Source organism: Callithrix jacchus, chromosome 16 (assembly GCF_049354715.1).
Source record: "Callithrix jacchus isolate 240 chromosome 16, calJac240_pri, whole genome shotgun sequence".
In the NCBI taxonomy this organism is placed as follows: Eukaryota; Metazoa; Chordata; class Mammalia; order Primates; family Cebidae; genus Callithrix; species Callithrix jacchus.
Genome location: NC_133517.1, coordinates 64,646,371 through 64,666,442, shown reverse-complemented (window position 1 = coordinate 64,666,442; position 20,072 = coordinate 64,646,371). Strand labels below are relative to the sequence as shown.

General features: G+C 40.6%; 1 protein-coding gene across 2 annotated transcripts in view; it reads right to left on the bottom strand.

The window, feature by feature from the left end:
* Positions 1-20,072, bottom strand: part of TMEM71 (transmembrane protein 71) — a 48,146-nt gene that overhangs the window by 13,642 nt on the left and 14,432 nt on the right. Inside the window, exons 6-8 of one of the 2 annotated variants that reach the window (XM_035277364.3) lie at positions 6,877-7,062; positions 2,626-2,685; positions 2,390-2,465 (exon numbers count right to left, since the gene is read on the bottom strand). In XM_035277364.3, coding sequence (XP_035133255.1) covers positions 2,390-2,465; positions 2,626-2,685; positions 6,877-7,062 — 322 coding nt within the window. The remainder of the gene's footprint in view (positions 1-2,389; positions 2,466-2,625; positions 2,686-6,876; positions 7,063-20,072) is intronic. The other variant, XM_008983247.5, reaches the window with a different exon arrangement.

Sequence of the window (20,072 nt, the reverse complement as noted above, 5' to 3'; positions counted from 1 at the left end):
GAGAAACATCTATGTTCTTGCCCACATCTATACATTTTGAGTCAATTTTTTAATTCAAATAAAATTATTTAGAATAATTTTAGATAAGCAGAGAAATTGCAAAATTAGGACAGAGGGTTCTGGTGGTCCCCAGCATCTTCTATCATTAACATGTGATTTTACTGTGGTATGTTTGTCACAGTGAAGGAACCAACACTGGTACATTACTATGATCTCTGCTCTGCACTTCATTTGGATTTTTCTTTTTCCATTTCAGGATCCCATCCAGGTCACCACATACATGCAGTCATTGTGTCTGCTAGGTTCCTCTGGGCTCTGAGAGTTTGTCCCCCTCCCTGGTTTTGATGGCCTTGACAGTTTTGGAAAGTCCTGCCCAGATAATGTGTTGAATGTTTCTTATTTTGTTTTGTTTTTTTCTGTTATTTTTCTTTTGGTTAGACTAGGGTTTGGAAGACCACAGAGATAAAGTGCCATTCTCACCACATTGCATCAAAGGGACATGCAATCAACATAGCTTATCCCTGTTAATGCTGACTTGTTCAAACAGTTGCAGCAGTGTTGGTCTAGTTTCTCCGCTGAAGAGTAACCTTTTTTACTCCTTTCCTCACTCTACTCCCTGGAAGAAGTTTCTAAATGCAGCCCTCCCTCAAAGGATTAAGAGTTAAGCTCCACCTCTTAAGGGAGGAGTATCTACAAACATTAACCTAAGGAACATTCATTTATAGTCCTGTGAAAGAAAAGGGCTCTGAGATCAACTTGGAAGTTTGGAAAACACAAAGTGACAGGAAGCTAGACGTGTTCCTTCACCACATGATTTCACTGATTATTATACTAATGCACATCGTGGTACTCCAACTTGGGATATAGAATGCAGAATTTTGCAAATTTATTTTTAACTACAGGAGCACCACGCCCCCCCCCAACTCCACTTTTGTTCTTTTGGTCCCATTGTGATCTAAAAATGTTTTGCAAACCTCATAATTATCTGGGAAGCTTATTTTAAAATACCAATTCTCAGTAAATCTAAATTAGTATCTCAAGAGACGGGATATAGGACTTTGGATTTAAAAAAGCAGCTCCTCTAAGTGATGCTGCTGTATTTGACCCACAAAACGTGGGACTCGAGAACAGGCGGCCCATGCTGTCCAGAGTTCAAGAACCATAAAGACCCCTGGACTGTCCTATTCACCTTTGTTTCATTGATTCAACAAATATTGAAGAACTCTGGGCACTGAGGATTCTGAAATGAGGGAGATGCACAATGTGTCCCCAAAGTCTGCTCTCAGGTAGCTCATATTCTTGTAGGGAAAAGCAGTTCCCATTAAAATTTCAGCAGATAACCACGTCACAGGTCAGGGGATAATAAGTGCTCTAAAGAAAAGTAAAGCAAGGTACATGTGACAAACAGCGGCATACAGGATTTTCAGGGAAGATCTCTCTCATGATGTGACATTTGAATGGATGTTGTCAAGAAGTAAGGCCACATGTAACGAGGACATCTAGAGAAGGATTGTAAGAGGCAGAGTAAACAGCAAGTGCAAAGGCCCTGAGACAGGAGTGGGCTTAGCACCAAGGAACTTGATCACTGCTCTGGAGACCTGAACAGGGAAAGAAAAGAAGGCAAAGGAAGAACATGCAGGCCAGAGGGTAGAGAACAAACATACCTATAGGAAGGCATAAAGAGACAATTTAAGTGGGGACATACAAATACAATGGGAAAGTGGAGTCTCTGCTGGGACCCTAAGTCCCATAGTGGGGACTTCAAGTGCCTTTGAACTCCAGGCAGGGATGCTTGGAGTATATCTGTAACAGGAGCCACTTCTTTTATGGACAAAAAGTGGTAAAATTTTATCCAAGATACACTAGGTTTTGTTTGTTTTCTAGGTTTATTTTTGTTTTTATTTTGAGATGGAGTTTCACTCTTGTTGCCCAGGCTGGAGTGCAATGGTGTGATCTGGGCTCACTGCAACCTCTGCCTCCCGAGTTCAAGGCATTCTTCAGCCTCAGCCTCTGACAGCGGGGATTACAGGTGCCCGCCACCACACCCGGCTAATTTTGTGTTTTTAGTAGAGACGGGGTTTCACTATGTTGGTCAGGTTGGTCTCAAACTCCTGACCTCAGGTGATCCTTCCGCCTTGGCCTCCCAAAGTGCTGGGATTGTAGGTGTGAGCCACTGAGCCTGGCCCCCTTTCTAGGTTTTGTATGCTTTGTGACAGGATAGAGATGGCAATGAGAGATAGCAAGGTACTTACCATCGACAGACAAATGAACAAATCTTAACCACAGAGCTACCTAACATGTTTTGTGGAATAAGACAAGAAAAATTATCAATCAATTACAGCTTCACTAATTATGAAATACCACTGCGTGAAAATAAAATCTGAATTACCTTGCACATGCAGAAATGATTAAGCACACAGCAAGTAGGATTGCCTGAAAGCAGACTTCTTGCAACAAACTAGTTTCTAAGAGAGAGAACAAAAATAAATAAATAAGAAATCATTGCTGATTCAATCATCTCGGAACAAGAAAATCATCTCAAACTTCCCTTCTACTCACCAAAAACAAAAAAAGTTTTTGAATGTATGTCAGTTTCAAGTGTTATAAATAACAAGATAAAATTACCTAATGTTTGACAGGGCTGTCGATGGACAATTTTCTGCATACAATTGCTTTCTTCAATCACTGTAAAATAAAACTATAAAACTATTTACACAGTTTAGGTCTTGCCTTTTGAGTTCATTTTGGGGAAAGGCTTTGTAGAGTTTAGGATAATGAAAGAAATCTAACTCTGCGATTGTGGTGATTATAATAATAGTGTCTAAAATCTGTAAAGTGCATTATAATTCACAAAGAGCTGTCACACCTTAGCTCACTTAAACAGCACCGCAACCCTGTGAGGTGGATGCCATTATCTTAGTTCTGCAAAGAGAACAAGACTAAAAGAAATGATGGACTTGTCTAAGGTCACACAGCTAGGCGGTGTGTGTCCAAGGTCACATAGCTAGGAAGTGTCACAGCCAAGATTAAATATCCACATCTAGACAGAACGTAACATTTTGTCTGAAGTGGGCAGGGAAAGACAATTGCAACTTTGTATACTGGAAGTCTGTAAAGACCAAAAATGAGAACACATATTATGAAACATTTGTCTTTGCAATCAGTACAATATTTCAGTACTGCCAAGCCGCAGTAGAAACTACAAATCATCTGGCAATTATGGGCATAAGAGTTAAACCAATCATGAACTTTGGTATTATTCTAATCACCTTACACAAATTAAAACTGTTTTAAGGGGTACCATATAAAACTCTAAAGGAGAGTATAAACAGATTTCAACTTAATTTTTGTCAAATGCTTCAAAAGCTTAATTTTGAAACAGTTGTTTAAAACTTGGAATGGCTTTATGTTATGAATGTATTTATTTTTGCTATTTATGCCATGAATGAGGATTGAGTCAGATAACAAAACTTACTTAGCCCATAATGCGGGTGGAATACTGAAGATTGGCAATAATTTACTACTGTGAAAATATCACAGTAGTACATTACGTCATTGCAAATGTACAGTTGTTCATGTACATTGTGAATTAAGTTATTGTGAGTTCAGTTGAACACTCAACCATCCTCCTAAAGTGTGTTTCTATTCTTAGTCTCCCCTGATTTCATGTGGAATTTGGAAAACATTTTCTTACAGAAAGAAATCCAGCTTGAAAAACGCAAAGATCACTAGATTTGGATACTGAAGGATGAATGGGTTTAAGTTTGAGATCTATGAAGATGACTTGTGTGATTTGGAATGAGTTATTCACGGATTCCTTCCTTAAGTAGCCATTTGCTGAATACCTCCTTCAGCTCAGCTAAGGTATAACCTCTTTCAGGAAGCCTACTTTGATTCTACTAGCTCCTCCTTGGCCCTTAGCCGCTCCCTCCCTGGGCTCCCGTTATACCTTGTTCATATCTTCATTAACTCTCTTTCCACATTGAATTAAAAATTCTGTAATATTTGGCTATATTCCTCCACTGGACTGCAAGCTCACTGAGAAAATAATCAGTATCTAGTTCCCATTCTCCAGGGACAGCGCCCATATTTTCCTTGCGGAATCACCTCTCCCCACCTTTGGTGCACAGTTTGGGTGAAGTGACTGAGTTTTTCTGATTTTCCTCCAAGCATTTTTTTCCTTTCAAGCTTTGCAGAGTTTCACATACTTATCAACAAGGTTTTGTCAATGTGAAACAGGCCTTTCCAGAACCAACAAATCAATTACCGACCTCTTGTCATTAGTCTAGACAGATGTAAGCTCTGTCTGCTGAACAGGAAACTGGAAAGGTGTAGGTAGGCACAGAGCCACCAGGATCCACCATGGAAGGAGGACTTTTTCTTTTCTTTCTTTATCTTTTCTTTTTCTTTTTTTTTTTGAGACGGAGTTTCACTCCACTGCCCAGGCTGCAGTGCAGTGCAGTGCATGATCGTGGCTCACTGCAGCCTTGACCCCTCAGGCTCAGGTGATCAACCCACCTTGGCCTCCCAGGTAGCTGGGATTTTAGGCATGCACCACCATGCCCAGCTAATTTTTTTAAAAAAATTGGGTCTCACCATGTTGCCCAGGCTAGTCTTCAACTCCTGGGCTCACACAATCCTATCACCTCAGCCTCCTGGGTAGCTGGGACTATAGGCATGAGCCACCATGCCTAGCTAATTTTTGCATTTTTTGTAAAGACAAGGTCTTACTATGTCACCTAGGTCTTATTATGTTACTGGTCTGGTACAACCTTTTAAAGAGTAACACAGATACAGAAGAGAAGAGAGAACAAAAGACAAAGAATGGCAGGAACCTGCACTATAAACCTGGGATTTTCATTAAGATGAGTCAATACATTCTCCTATTGCTTGATCCACTTTGAGTTCGGTTTCCATCCACTGGAACTCAAAAATCTTCAACTGATACAGATGATGTACCTACCTATACCCTTAGCACCTGGAACAGAACACACATGTAAAACCTACACGCAAAGGACTTAAAGGAAGATGGAGACCTTCTCCACCCAGGACTTTATAGCCCAGTAAGAAAGAGGAAAATAAACGGTTTCTATAGTGGAAAATAGAAAGCCAGAGAATTGAGGGGAAGTGAAGTGCTAACACCACCAGCCAGAAAGGGGTAGAGAAAGTGCATAGAGGAATTCTCATCTAATTAGAGCCTTGAGGAAGGGTAGGGGAGCCACCCAGGTATAGCAGGTGGGAGAGATACTCCAGACACAGCAAAGAGCTTATATTTGTTCTTACAAAACTCTGGGCAAAGAGTAGAAAGGTTAACTTTACCTGTCTGAATCTGAATATTTTTATCTGTAAAACAGAGGTAGCACACTTATTAATTGTTCCATCAGCCGTAAAGCATTATCTCTGTGCCTATGTGGGCATTTTGGAATTCACAGATGACTATGACCTAGTTCTCATATTTAAGGAGCTCACAGAAGCAAACATACAGTAACAGTGAAAATAATGGGCATGAGAAAGAGAAATCCTGGGAGCTAGAGGAGAGCCAAGAAGGGTGGGCTCCCTGGAGGAGGTAGCTATTGAGCCTCCTTCGGTGTTAATAACCTGTCATTGCAACATCTGGAAAGGGAACATTAAAAACAAACAAACAAACAAACAAACAAACCCTGAAGATTTATCTAGTAGCTATACTGGGAACACAATATAAAAAGCACACTGATCTTCAGGAAAAGTGAAGGCCAGTGAAGTGAATATTTATGATTTTGTGAAATAAAATAAAGAGAAAATATTTTTTCCATTTAACTTCAACTTTATGTAACAGTAACTTCACATTTACTGAGTATTTAGTAGACACGACACAGTATGCTAAGTACTTTACGTGAGTTATTCTAGTCATTACAAGGTAGGAATTAAGATCATCTCCATGTAGAGATAAAAATGTTAAGTTTGAGAGGGTTTGGTAAACTGCTTCTGAGTTATAGCTAATGGGTAGGGAGCTGGGCTTTTAATCTCAGCAAGCCAATGACAAAGTGAGCTCTCTTCACCTTGGTGCAGCACCATGTCCAAACATGTTTATTCTGACATTAGCAAACTAGAGATTAAGGAACATGCTTGCTGAATTTACACCAAATGTCTTTATTATCTTTTGACTTTCCATGGCTCGGGAACATAAAGGATGTTCTTTTTGTTCTTTTTCTTCTTCCTCCTCCTCCTCTTCCTCCTTCCTCCCTCCTCCTCCTTCTTCTTTTTCTTTTTTTGAGATGGAGTCTCACTCTGTTGCTCAGGCTGGAATGCAGTGGTACGATTGCAACTCACTGAAACCTCAGCCTTCCTGGTTCAAGAAATTTTCCCTGCCTCAGCCTCCCAAGTAGCTGGGATTAAGGTGTGTGTCACAATGCCTAGCTAATTTTTGTATTTTTAGTAGAGATGGCGTTTCACCATGTAGGCCAGACTGGTCTTGAACTCCTGACCTCAGGTTTTCCACCCACCTTGGCCTCCCAAAGTGCTGAGATTACAGGCATGAGCCACTGTGCCTGGCCTTTTTTTCTTCTTATGTAGTATGTCCACTACACAGCTAAGAATTAAAATAGCAAACATCTGGTATCTTCCACTCTGCTTTATTGAAGACTAACATTTTACAAAATAGTCTCAGGATTTTCTTTTTAATAGAACACTGTGGATCCAGTGCTTCTGGTGCCTCTAACATGACACTCAAAGGCAGTCATCTCCTCTGCAAAGGGTCATTTGTGCTCTAGCAGAGGCCCCGTGTCCTCCCCTTTTCCCACAGTTTGGTACCAGCTCCTAAGAGCACATTAGTCATTCTCAGGCTCTGAAAGGAAGAATTCTTTGAATATGGCAAAGATTTTAAAAACCTGAACTCACCTGAATGATCTGAACTATTCTCTTGGAAATGTTCAGAAGCTGTCAACTGGGACTGAAGAGACATGTCGTGGAAGTTTCCTCCAGGAGGTTGAGATACGATGTGGCTGGAAGAGGTTATTGCAGACTCTGCATTCATCTTCCCTGACTCCCAGTCATCAGGCAGAGAAGAACAGTCCAAATCACCTCCTGGAAAAGCAGAGGGGTTCAGTGAAAGAGAGAGAGAGAGAGAGAGAGAGAGAGAGAGAGTTCACTGACTCCTCAATGCACAGTTAGTTCCTAATATTCACAAAAATAGTATCATTGGTACACCATTGCACTACCATAGTGGAATGGGAGAAGGATTTCTGGATGAGTTAGTCTGTTGTCATGTTGCTGATAAAGACTTTCCTGAGACTGTGTAACTTATAAGGAAAAAGAGGTTTAATAGATGCACAGTTCCACATGGCTGGGGAGGCCTCACAATCATGGTGGAAGGCAAGGAGGAGTAAAGTCTTGTCTTACATGGATGGTGGCAGGCAGAGAGAGAAGAGCCAAGCAAAAAGGGAAATCCCCTATAAAACCATCAGATCTCATGAGACTTATTCACTATCATGAAAACAGCATGGGAAAGACCCATCCCCATGATTCAATTCCCTCCTACCAGGTCCCTCCCACAACACATGGGAATTGTGGGAGCTACAATCCAAGATGAGATTTGGGTGGGGACACAGGTACACCATATCAGATAGCATTTCAATTTGTCATCATCTTTGAAGGTTGAAGAGAAGTATCCAGTGGAGTATCCAGTTGAAGTAAACAGAAGGTTGAAGAGAAGTATCCAGAGAAGTAAACAAAGGCCAGAGGCATCTTCAATGACATAGAGGTTTGTATAGGTGGATTTGAAAGATGTGTAGTCAGATGAACCTCATATCTTTATACGACCAAACTTGAGCAGTCAACTCCTTCTACTTCTAATTCATTTAACATTTATTGAATGTGACTATGTATCAGAAACTGACCTAGCTGCTGGGATATAGTGGTGAATTAGAACAACATCTCTTTCCTTACAGACTGCTGGGGGACAGGGGAGAAAATATCTTGTGATAAGTGTCATGAAGGAAATTCTCCCTCTATAAAATACATTGAAATGCTGGTTAAAATATAGCAACCATCTGTTTAAATTTTTTATTCAAAGAGACTATTTCATACATACATAGCTTCAAGAACATGCACCCATTTTCTTCTATGATGATTCATACATAAATACATTTTACTGGCCCTAAACTTAGCCTGACATTCTCACAAAAAAGTCAAGTTTATTGCAAAAGCATGCATGCAACATCAGGTGTCAAACATGCTAAGATGACTCCTCATAACAATTGGTGCCTTCAGTGTGAGGTCAAAAAGGAATGAATTTTAATCCTTGATTCTTAGTTTGAGTCAGAGATTAAGGGATCCAACACTCCCCAAGCCAAAGCTTCCTTGGAAAGGATGAATGTGTTAAAAATGCCTTTCAACAACAGGGAGAGTTAAGCACCACACCTCTGACTCCGCCACTGGAAGTCTCTCATTTGGTTCATCTGGCATAAATGTACCTAGGAATTCTCTTGGTTCTGTCTTGAGTGCTCTGTATTACATTCCAGGGTTTAACTTTACTCTCGTGATCTTGGGTAAAAATTCGAGCCAGTTTAGAGCTCATTGACTTGGAAGCAAAGCCACTCAGAAAAAGTAGCCAGAGTCCTCCCTTGGGATGTAGGTACTTTCCAGGTTGACATCTAAAAGAGATCGCACATGCCCAACAAATGTTATTTTTCTTTAACTCTATAGCTGAGCTCAAAAGAAGGAATTATTCCCAAAGGCCAAGCCAGGGAAACCTAGAACTCTAAGTATGTTCTGTGGATGAAGCTTCCAAAAGGGGTTGGGAGAGGGCCTTAGAAGTCATGGTAATCAAAAGTATATGGATTAACTGACATTAGGAACAAGACAAAGACCTTGATGTCAAGACTGACAGAAAATTGAAACTGATAGGACTCAAAATGCTACTTCCTCAATGAAAACATGGCTAGGAAAAAAAAAAAAAAAAAACCTGTGCACTAGTTCTAGGAGAAGGCCTGAAAGCGTATCTCTTTTGGCCTAGGTAATGAGTGGGAGGAAGTGTCTCCCCTAACACTTTATAAGAAAGTGGGTTTTGAGTTAAAATTTGTACTGACCTGAGAAGTTAATATTTTAAAAAGTCCCAAGCTGGTACTAGCCCTGTGACATCTGCCGGAAGCCAACATAAAAGCTCTCGGTGAAAACACACTGTAAGCCAATCTGCAAAGATTTCCCCGGATAAAGCCCAAAGGACATGAGCTCACAACCTAAAATTATAAATTATACAGAGAGATAATCTCCCATGGGTAAGGAGAATAAATGTGGTTCTTCAAAAAAAGATAATCCTGCAGTGGGAGATGATGGAGTAGCCATGAGATTACTGTCTGGCTTTAAGCTTTGAGCAGGAGGCACGGTGTTTGTAGAAATTGTCTTAATTTATTTTACCTTGGGGGAAACTCTGAAGACCTGTAAAATTTGTGTTTTTTGTTTTTTGCGGTTTTGTTTATACTCATAGTATGTCCTTATTTTTGCTTCTTGTCTAAATAGGACAATTATTTCTATGGTCCATCTAAGCTTTGATTTCATGACTAAGGGAAGTAGGCATATTGACTTGGCAAATATTTGGCAACCTTATAAATTGTAGGACACTTAGATGGGAGGCGAACAAGGGAGAATAAGACACTGTCCCAAAAGAAGTTGAAACCTAGGTGGGCTGTGTGTGTGTGTGTGTGTGTGTGTGCGTGTGTATACACACGAGTCAACAGTGGGAATCGATCAAGAAGGCATCACTTATGGACAGGGGAAACATTATCATTTGCTAAAAAGAGATAAAACGTGGTTTGGTAGAAATTTCAAGGACTTTGGCATCAGAAAGATTGGAACATACATTGTTATACTAGTAACAGGGCAATTTGCTTAATTTTTCTGACCCTGAGTTTCTTCATGTAAAATAAGACAGTAATGTCTACCTTTTTACAGCTGTGATCAGTGAAGGAGAAAAGGCAAAATTGTAAACATCCTAACATACAGTATAGATGGAGAGAATTGAAACTTCCATCACTAATAAACATTATAATAGATGTGATCCCTAGTTACATGACCAAACAGGATAGTCAGCTTCATGCAGAGTGGGGGGTGGTAGGAAGGTGCCGATGAGTCATCAAAGGATGCTTAAAGGTGGAAGGGATTTTAAAGAATTTATCATTCTATAATAAAAGGAGCTTGTTACTTGACCTTAAGAAAGGTAATATTTACTTTGAATTAGATATACAGGAAATTGCTATACCATGAAGAGATTTCTAAACTTGCCCAGACATTTCTAGGCACAAGCTTTATCCCATATGGCTGCTTATTTGCCCTGACTTCACTGTAGGACAGACTAGAATAAAGTGCCCCAGTGGAGGGAAAAGACACCTCTCTGCCCCCTGCCCCATCACAGAGCTGAATAGGCGTAGTGAGAGGGTATCTGGGAGAGACCAGCTGGACCTAGTGGAGAATAGCCACCACTCCGGAGAAGGGTTTAGAGACAGGGACAAGAGAAAAACAGGGAGGAAGAAATGAAAGAATCCAAAAGGTGATTTTTACTGTGTAGTAGGAAATTCAAGGGGAACAAACAGGGGAATCTCAACAGCTCAAGATAATAAATAGAAACTTTCTCTGCCTTGATTGCTGTCATGGAATGTCCGGAGCATAAAATGACTAAGGAAAGATATCAACCAGCTAGGAGGAAAGACTGAGGCAGCCCCCAGGTGACAGTCCCAGCCATAGGAGTTAGGAGGTGGAGCAAAAGTAAGCAGAGAACGAATGTAAAGGATGCTGCGTGGATACAGGCCAGGAAGATCTATTTAATCATTCAATGCAGTTATTGCATATACTGCAAATGCTGCCCTGGACAAAGGCAGTCAAATTAGATACTGCTCTGCCCTACTCATGATCTGGAGAGGGACAGACATGCAAATGAACAATTAGGATGCAATGAGGTAATTGTCACAATGAAGGCTGGAACAAGTTATCAGGTGGGAGTCTAGGAAGGGGTGTCTGAGTCTGTTTGGGGGAAGTCCAGGGAGGTTTCACAGGAGGCAGTGATTCATGAAACTGGAAAGATGAGTAGGAGTTCTTCCACATAGAAAGCAGGAAGAGGACAGTTCAGGCAGAGAGGAAGAGGGTGCGTGTGGATAAAGAGAAATGACAAGACATCCATTTGTGAGAGATCAGGGTTGATTCCCAGAAGAGGGTTTTCCTGTTTAGCTAGACAAGAGCATGTGCATGAAGTCAGTCCCAGGAGATTATTCTGTCTGGGCTGATAAGCAGAGGTCACATCGTGCGGGGTCTCATGTCACAATCCAAGCCAAGATTGACTCTGTGGGCATTTGGAGTCATTAAAAAAATTTGAGCATGAGTGTAACATGAAATGCTTTGTGTATTGAAATGCTCACTCAGCATTGAGAGATTTTTAAGATTCCCAGTCTCCCATTCTAGGAGCTGAGTGACTACAGGGCTCTAAGAGACACTGGGGTCCTCATATAACAGTAGTTCTTAATAAGGGGTGAAATATGCTTCCGGGGGACATGGTACAATATGTTGAGACAGTTTATGTTTTCACAACTTGGGGTGAGGTGAGGGTTGTTATGGGCATCTACTGAACAGAGGCCAGAGATGCTACTAAGCACACAATAATGCACAGGGCCGGTGCCACAACAGGGCATTACCTGGCCCAGAACACCATGATGCTGTGGCTGAGAAACCTTGTCATTGAGAGAGCATACCTAACCACCTAAGGCAACTACATCATTGAAGTCCTTTCGACAACTCTGGTAGGTGCTTCGAGTGGGGATCACGTGTCTGTATTTTCCTGGTTGTGCTTACTCTAGTCTAAACACTTTGTTCTCTCCCTTCAGAGGACAGATCATAATTTATGATTTTATAATTGTTACAGAAATACAGACAATACAATACATAATTTGTGTGATTTTTTGGTTATTGAGTGTCTGCTCCCTCACTAGATGAAAGACTGTGAGAAAAAGGTCACTTCATCTGTCCCAGACACCAGCAATTAGTACCCAGCTCATAGTCAGCATTCAATAAACTTTATGGAGAATTCGGTAAGAGGTGAAAGGTTAAGACAATGTTGTGTTATTTGCAAAACCTAACGTGGGCCTGTTATAACAGGGTACAGAAACTATAGAGAAAGCAGGTTGGTTTTCACCACCACAGAGGCTAAGGCTGAGCTAAGACTGAGACGTCAAGAGAAGAGAATGGCTGGTGGGCTGGCTCCACCTGTGGTCCCACAGCCTGGATACTGAGCTGGGGATTTTGGACTGGGGAATTCCTACTAACCCTGCAGGCTTCCTTGTACCACCATACACATAGCCTTTGGCAGCTTGACAAAGCAGTCTGTGGATACATCCCTGCTGGTTGCCATAGAGAAAGGAGCGGCAGAAAATGAAAGATACAGATCATCCAATAATGACCAGGCTCCTGAGGGGCTCCTGGACTACACCCATCCCAGCACCGTACATGATAGCCAAGATGTGGAAGCAGCCCAAGTGTCCATCCATAGATGAATGGATATTGGAAATGTGGTATATGCAGACAATGGAATATTATTCAATCTTAAAAAAAGAAGGAACTCTTGCCACTTGCAACAACATGGATAAACCTGGAGCACAGTATGCCAAGAGAAAGAAGTCAGTCCCAGAAGGACAAATGTGGCATGATTCTCCTTCTACGAGGTGGACAAAATAGTCAAACTCATAGGGGCAGACAGTACAATAGTGGCTGCCAGGGGTTAGGGGTTAGGGGTTGGGGTGAGGGAAATAAGGAGCCATTGTTCAATGTGAATACAGTCTCAGTTATGCTGGAAGGATGAGTTATAGAGATCTGCTCTACAATATAGTACCTGTAGTTAACAACATGCTATTTATTAAGAAGGTAGCTCTCATGTTATGTTCTTACCACACACACACACACACACACACACACACACACAGAGAGAGAGAGAGAGGAACAATCACGGGTGTCTGCATATGTCTGAAGTCATAAAATTGTACACATGAAATACGTGCAGTTCTCTGTATAGCAGTTACACCTCAATAAAGCTGTTAAGAAAAAATAGGAGGCTAGCTGATCAAATCAGTGTGGAAGTGAGAAAGAGCTGGGAACTTCCATGGCTAATTATGTATTCATGAGTGTCCCTTAACTGCAATCTGGGTAGATGTGGAGGAGACTGTGACAACAGTAAAAAGATCCCTGTGCTGTTTCCCAGGACTGTCCCGTTGAATGTAGAACTTTGCTGCTGAGAGTTGGATGAAATGAAAATGCATCCTATATAGAATGCTGGAAATTGTACACAGAATGTTCTAAAAGAAAAGATGGTATTCAACAGGGAAACCACAAAAGAAGTCTTAACATTCAAATATGATCAAGGAGTTTTTTTATCTCTGAAAAGACATGATTTGACCCAAACTCACTTTCCCTGATTGACAGTGAATTTTCCTCCCCTAGCTTAATAACAAGTAAAAGGATTATAATGCAAAAAAAATTACCAAATAGCTCGTTATATTTTTGTTGAAGATACCTATTTCATTCTGTTTCACCCATTTTCTAAATTCTATGCAATTTACTTCCATTGGGAAGATTCTGTATTTTCTAAGCACATCTTCCATATCCTTTAATATAAAAATGGGCATTATTTGCTATAAAGAGAAGCCCAGAGCCACATACAGATGTTGCCATCAAAGATATTTATGTGACAGGCACGCGTTCTAGAGAAAGGCACGCAGCTCAAGCTCAGGTGACTTGCCCGGAGTCATCCTGCCTTTTCTAGGACTGGCAGAAATGGAGTCCTTCCTGTTCAGTCCTCCCTGTGTGAATCCTCTACTCTCCTTCACTATGACTCACAGGCCCTGGGAACACATCCCAAATTGCAGTATTGGGGCCTGGGTAGCTGCAAAATTCCGTGGCTCAAGAATGAATTGCAACTAATGAGGAAAGGTGTCAACACAGCTGGGAAAGGGGTGAACTGAGGACAAACAAAACAGGCAAAAACATCCTCTCGCCTGAAAATGAAGCACAAGAAAATCAGGGGAAGTAATGTTTGATTGCATCCATTGCTCAGAGAGAAAACAGCAAAACAATTTAATTTTGATTTCTTCTGGAGTCTTCTAACTAGGCATTTCCAGAGAAAAATAAATTGCTGATGGAAGTCACGGGGCCTTGGGTAAATCCGGAAAGCAAGAAGTCTGGGGAGGATGTGATTACTTTGACAGCAGAGATGAGAGATTTCAAAGTCCTGTGTGCACCCAGGTTGACTAATTACTGATTTTGGATGGAGGTAGTTTGATTTGTTATATTTAGAGGATATTTGGAAACCATGAGAATTTTAATAAGATACCTCATGCACGTGCAGCATTGCTGTGGTCCAATCACTTTGAAATTGTTTGGACATATTTTGAAGAGACAATGATGGAAAGACTAGATGTTAATTTCTATGTATGTGAAATACTGCTTTTAGAATGGCGATTCTCAGGCTTCAGTCATCCAGACATCATTTCCCTGATTTTTGCTGAATCCTGGAACCTGCTTGCTCTCAGCCATTTAATATGTTCTTAAAATGGTCTCATTCTACATTTTTACTTTAAAGCAAACTTTGTATCAGTCACAGAAAAACCCTAAACAGAAAGTAAAGGTGAAAATCAGTACAATGGAAAACATAACCTCATTTCACGTGTCCGAGATACTGGTGTAGCAGAAAGCTCTGAGCCTGTTCTTAGTTAAGAATAACCTTGTTAAAAACAAAGAGAGTATAGCAAATTGTAGAGAATCTGACAGCTACAAAGGTTTTAAACAGAGGCCTGGTCTTCCTGGTTTTATCAGAGGATTGTAAGGGAACTGGGAGAGGAGCCACACCTTCTCTCTCACTGTGTGATTCAATGTTCACTTTTGCTGTGTCCTAGCAGCATTTTCTACATTGCTCTAGAACTGAGAAGAGACTTGCCTTGTTGCTCCAGAAAAAAAACAGGGGAAAACCAGTGGATGGACACTCCAAAAGGCACACTACGGGTAAGCCTGAGTAAGCTATTCCTGGAGCAGCAGTATTCACTGAGCGGAAGAGGCAGTCTCAAAAAGTCATGAGTGGATGGGGAAGTGGATGAGGAGATGTTGGTCAAGGGGTACAAAGTTCCAGACAGGATGAAAGTGTTCTGGAAATCTAGCCTATAGCATGATGACTAGAGTTAGTAATAATGTATTGCGTTCCTGAAAATTGCTAGGAGAGGGCCAGGCACGGTGGCTCATGCCTGTAATCCCAGTACCTTGGGAAGCTGAGGTGGGCAGATTACTTGAGCTCACGAGTTTGAGACCAGCCTGGCCAACATGGCAAAACCTGATCTCAACTAAAAATACAAAAAATTACCCAGGTGTGGTGCCTCGTGCCTGTATTTTCAGCTACTCAGGAGAGTGAGGGAGGAGAATTGATTGAACCCGGGAGGTGGAGGTTGCAGTAAGCTGAGATCACACCACTGCACTCCAGCCTAGGCAAAAGAATGAGACTTCATCTCATAAAAAAAAAAAAAAAATTGCTAAGACAGCAGCCCTTAAATATTCTCACAACAATAACAACAAATGGTAAGTAGATGAGGTGATGGATATGTTAATTAACTTGATTTCACCATTTTGAGATATATATATATATATATATATATATATGTATCAGAACATCACCTTGCCCACTTTGTCAACAACACCTTCATTAAACATTTTAGCAAAATAATGACAGTCCAGAATCGGCAAATCCATGAAGACTGAGAGTAGATTAGCATTGGTCATCAGGGCGGGTGGGGAAGGAGGAGTGACTGCTAGTGAGTATAAGGTTTCTCTTTGGGGCTGAGGGAATGTTCTGGAATAGGAAAGCAGTCGTGGTTGCATAACCTCCCCATGACTGTACTAAAAAAATCACTGAATTGTACACATTTAAATTGGTAGGTTTCAAGGAACATAGATCATATCTCAATTAAAAAGTAACGAGAGCTCTGTACTAGGATATTTGTACCACTCTGTCAAGAGTCAGAGAGATGACTTCTCCCTTGCCTTCTGAGTGAAGATTCCACACATAACACATCTACCAGAGACTAAAGAGTTCTTGAGTTGACCTCCTTATCAATCTGTGCATTATTAGCCATTTCTTCATATTCTTTTCTTTCATAATACTACATCCTTCTGCTTCCTTGCCTGAGAAACTTTCCCCAAAGAGCTTTTACCCAGTGTAGCCCAGTGATTAGGAGCACATGCTCAGACTCTTCTCTTAGAATCCTGGCTATGCCACTTCCTAGCTGTGTGACCTCATAAAGAATACCTAAGCTGCCTTAGCTTCTCCCTCTGGAAAATGGGGATAAAGAATAGTAACTTGCTCAGAGGCTTTGCACAGAAGTGATGATGTGACATGTGGCTTTGTTGGAACTGTGCTCGCCCCTAGCACTCACACAATTAGGGATCATTATTACTGGGGTTTCCGTTCAACTTCTTGAATTCCTTTCTTAACTCTCCTTTCTTCTCATTCACTTGTTTTCCATAAATAGACTTCTTTATTGCAAAGAACTCTACTGCTTCTCACATTGGCTTAGGAATCAACATCTCTAGATCCTTTCTCACTCCTGAACCCCCTTCTTATGTTTCCAAATGTCCACTGGTTACCTATTTCCCATCTCAAAGTATCTCAAAGTCAACCCATAAGAAATACAGTTCATTGTCTGTTTTGATGATCCCCATCTGTTCTTTTCTGCCTTTTTAGAACTAATGTGTATTAAGCAGAATATTAGCCCCTGATATTCATAAGAGATATTAGAAATGTGATATTTTTCATGAATTATTGCATTTCATTCTCACCATTCCATATTTTTCTTCTTTTATGTATAAGAAGTAGAGAATCAGAGAGGTTACTTAATAACTTGCCCAAGAACACTCAGGTGGGAAAAGGTGGTTTAGGATTTGAATTCAGGTTCATGCAGTTCAAAAGCTCATTCTCCTTGTCACTCAACCACACCATCTTCCGGCCCTTGGTGACTGTATTTTTTATGCAGAAACTTTTTATGCAGTCTCCCAAATTAAATACAACAGTTTTCTTTGATTCTCCCACTATCTCATTGCTATATTCTATCTATCACCAACCTGTCAATTCTACCTTGAAAAATATTCTTTAAGTCTCTTCCTTCCTCATTTCCTGCCACTTCCTTAGAACACTTGTTGGTTTTAATTGCCTCTGAGCTCCCATGCAATCCTCACTTTGTGCTGCAAAGGTAACTTGAAAATTCCAAATCTGATTGCATCATCACCCTGTTTAAGAGCCATCAAAAATATTCTTGACTGACTAGATAAAACCCCAAATCTTCAATATGGCACAAAAGGTTCTTCAACTATCTGTGGTTCATCATTCTGGACTCACCTCCCACATCCCTGCTCTTTCTCCTCTTCTCTTCCTGCTTATATTTTAAAAACTAATATAGTATGACATGTACACATACACACACATACACACAGACACACACACACAGGAATATATGAGAAAATTGGTGGAATCTTCATGGTATTGTACCAATGTCCATTTCCTGGTTTTAATAATGTTGCTATAGTTGTGTACGTTGTTATCAGTGGGTGAAGCTGGATGAAGCATACACTAGACCTCTCAGTACTATTTTTTGTAACATTTTGTGAATCAAATTTACTGAAATTAAAAATAAAAAAAATTAAGTGATGTGTGTTTTCTAAGAAGCAGATTAAGAAAAATCATATTCATGTAATTGCTACACGCTTAAATTAATACATTATTACATCATATGACTCCTCTAGCTTGCTCTTTGGGCCTGCACTATGAAGGATATGATGGATTTCTCTTTGAAAAGGAGAACAAAACCCTTCCTGGCGGCAGAGAAGAATCTGGACTTTTAACAGATAGACCTAATTTAATTGACCTGGTTGAATTCCAACTCTGCTGTTTATAAGCTAAATTAACTTGGAAAGTTCTTTTATCATAATTATAATAAATATGATAATATAATCTACTTCCTATGAATTTTGGAAATATTTAAACAAGATAATGTATGTAAACAAGCTAATATATTTTTAAAAGACAAAATGTAAAGTGCCCAGCAATAATAAGTACCCTTACTTCTCTTTTTCTCTCACAGCCACGTAGGCAAATCCTGTTGCCTCTACCTGCAAAATGAATCTGGAATCCTACTTCTCATACCATTTTGCTATCATCTTAGCTCAAGCCGCCATTGTCTCCCACCTGAATCATTCCAACAGCCTCTTAACTGGTTTCTTGCTTCTGTTGCTGATAACTGACATCTAATCTGAACCCAGAAGCTGGAGTTATCCTGCCAACGTGTAAATCAAAACAGGTTATTCCTCAGCTCAGAATCCTCCAATGGTTTGTCCTCCACTCAGAGTAGAAAGCAAAGCCTTTGAAATGACCCCACAGTTCTCCTTGTCCTTTCCTACTTTCATCCCTGACACATATTCTTTTCAGTCTTTTCCCTGCATTCCCTGCTCACTCACTCAGCCCAGTGCAGGCTCCGAGACTAGAACTTGTACATCAGCATTTCATGTAGCTGGATTGTTCCTCCCCCAGGTATCTACAGAACTGTTTTGCTTTTACTTTTAAGCCAGTGCTCAAAAGTCCTTCTCAATGAGGCTTTCTCTAACCACTTTATTTAAATTTGCAATCCCCATCACTTCCCCCTTTCCTGTGCCTCATATCACTCACCGTTTATTAACGTGCTACGTAATTCATGTATTGTCTATCTCCCCCTATAGAAATGCAAAATTGCATTTTGTCCATTTTATTCATCACTATGTTCATTGTGTAGAACAATGCCTGGCACATTGTTGGCCCTCAATAAAATCTTCTAAATGAATGAAAAAGTGAATTCTAACAGAGTGAGTAACTTAAGTAAAGCCACAGATGTGTGGAAAAGCAGGATCCATTCAGGAAATTGAACGATCAGTGTGATGCATGTCAATTGCATGTAAGGGAAAGGAAAAAGATGGAGTTGAAGACAAGACCAGCCACATGGACCTTTGACAAGTGCCATTGCACAGGGCTTCTTGTCATGAGGGTCTTTTTCTTGGTTGAATGGTGTTTCTTGGTTGACACTTGAAAATCTTAAGCATTTCTTAACAGCGAGCCTTGTATTTTTTCTGCAGTGGGCCTGAAAATTATGCAGCCAGTTTGGGTTGGAGAAGTAGGAAATATTCAAAAGGCTTCATATGCTGTGTTAAGGAATGACAAGGCCACATTTGTGTTATAGAAAGGTTAGCCTCGCAGCAGTTTGGAAGATGGAATGGGGAAGCTGGGAATATCACCCCAGCTCATCTCTGCCTAGCCATCCTACTCATCCTTTAAGACCCACTCAGAAATTGCCTCCCTCTGATGCCCTCCCAGTCACCTCTAGGTAGAGCTAACACTGCCTCCCCTGGCTAAACCTCTGACAGTGTCTCCACATATCTTTAAATCTTTTATGCTGTTTCAGTCATTATACTCAAATGATTTGCAAATATATTTATCTACCTGTTTTAAACCAGGAATTTCTCAAGGTTAGGGTTATGTCTTACTTGGTTTGGAAATGTTGTGTTTAGTGCAGTGGTTGGAGTGGTTGGCATATAGCACATACTCAGTGAGTTTGATGAGTGAATGGATGAATGAAAGAATGACTGTTAAATGAATATATAACATATCAAAGTGGACCTGCAAACCCACTTTTATTTCATGCCCATGTGTTGATGAAGTGACATGTATTAGATCATTTTCACACTACTGATAAAGACATACCCAAGACTTGGCAATTTCCAAAAGGACGAGGTTCAATGGACTTACAGTTCCACATTGCTGGGAAAGCCTCACAGTCATGGTGCAAGGCAAGGAGGAGCAAGTCACGTCTTACATGGATGGCAGCAGTGAAAGAGAGAGCTCATTCAGGGAAACTCCCCCTTATAGAATCATCAGATCTGGTGGACTTATTCACTATCATGAAAACAGCATGTTTATTGAAACCCCATGATTCAGTTACGTCCCACCAGGCCCCTTCTGCAACATGTGTGAATTCAAAATGAGATTCGGGTAAGGACAC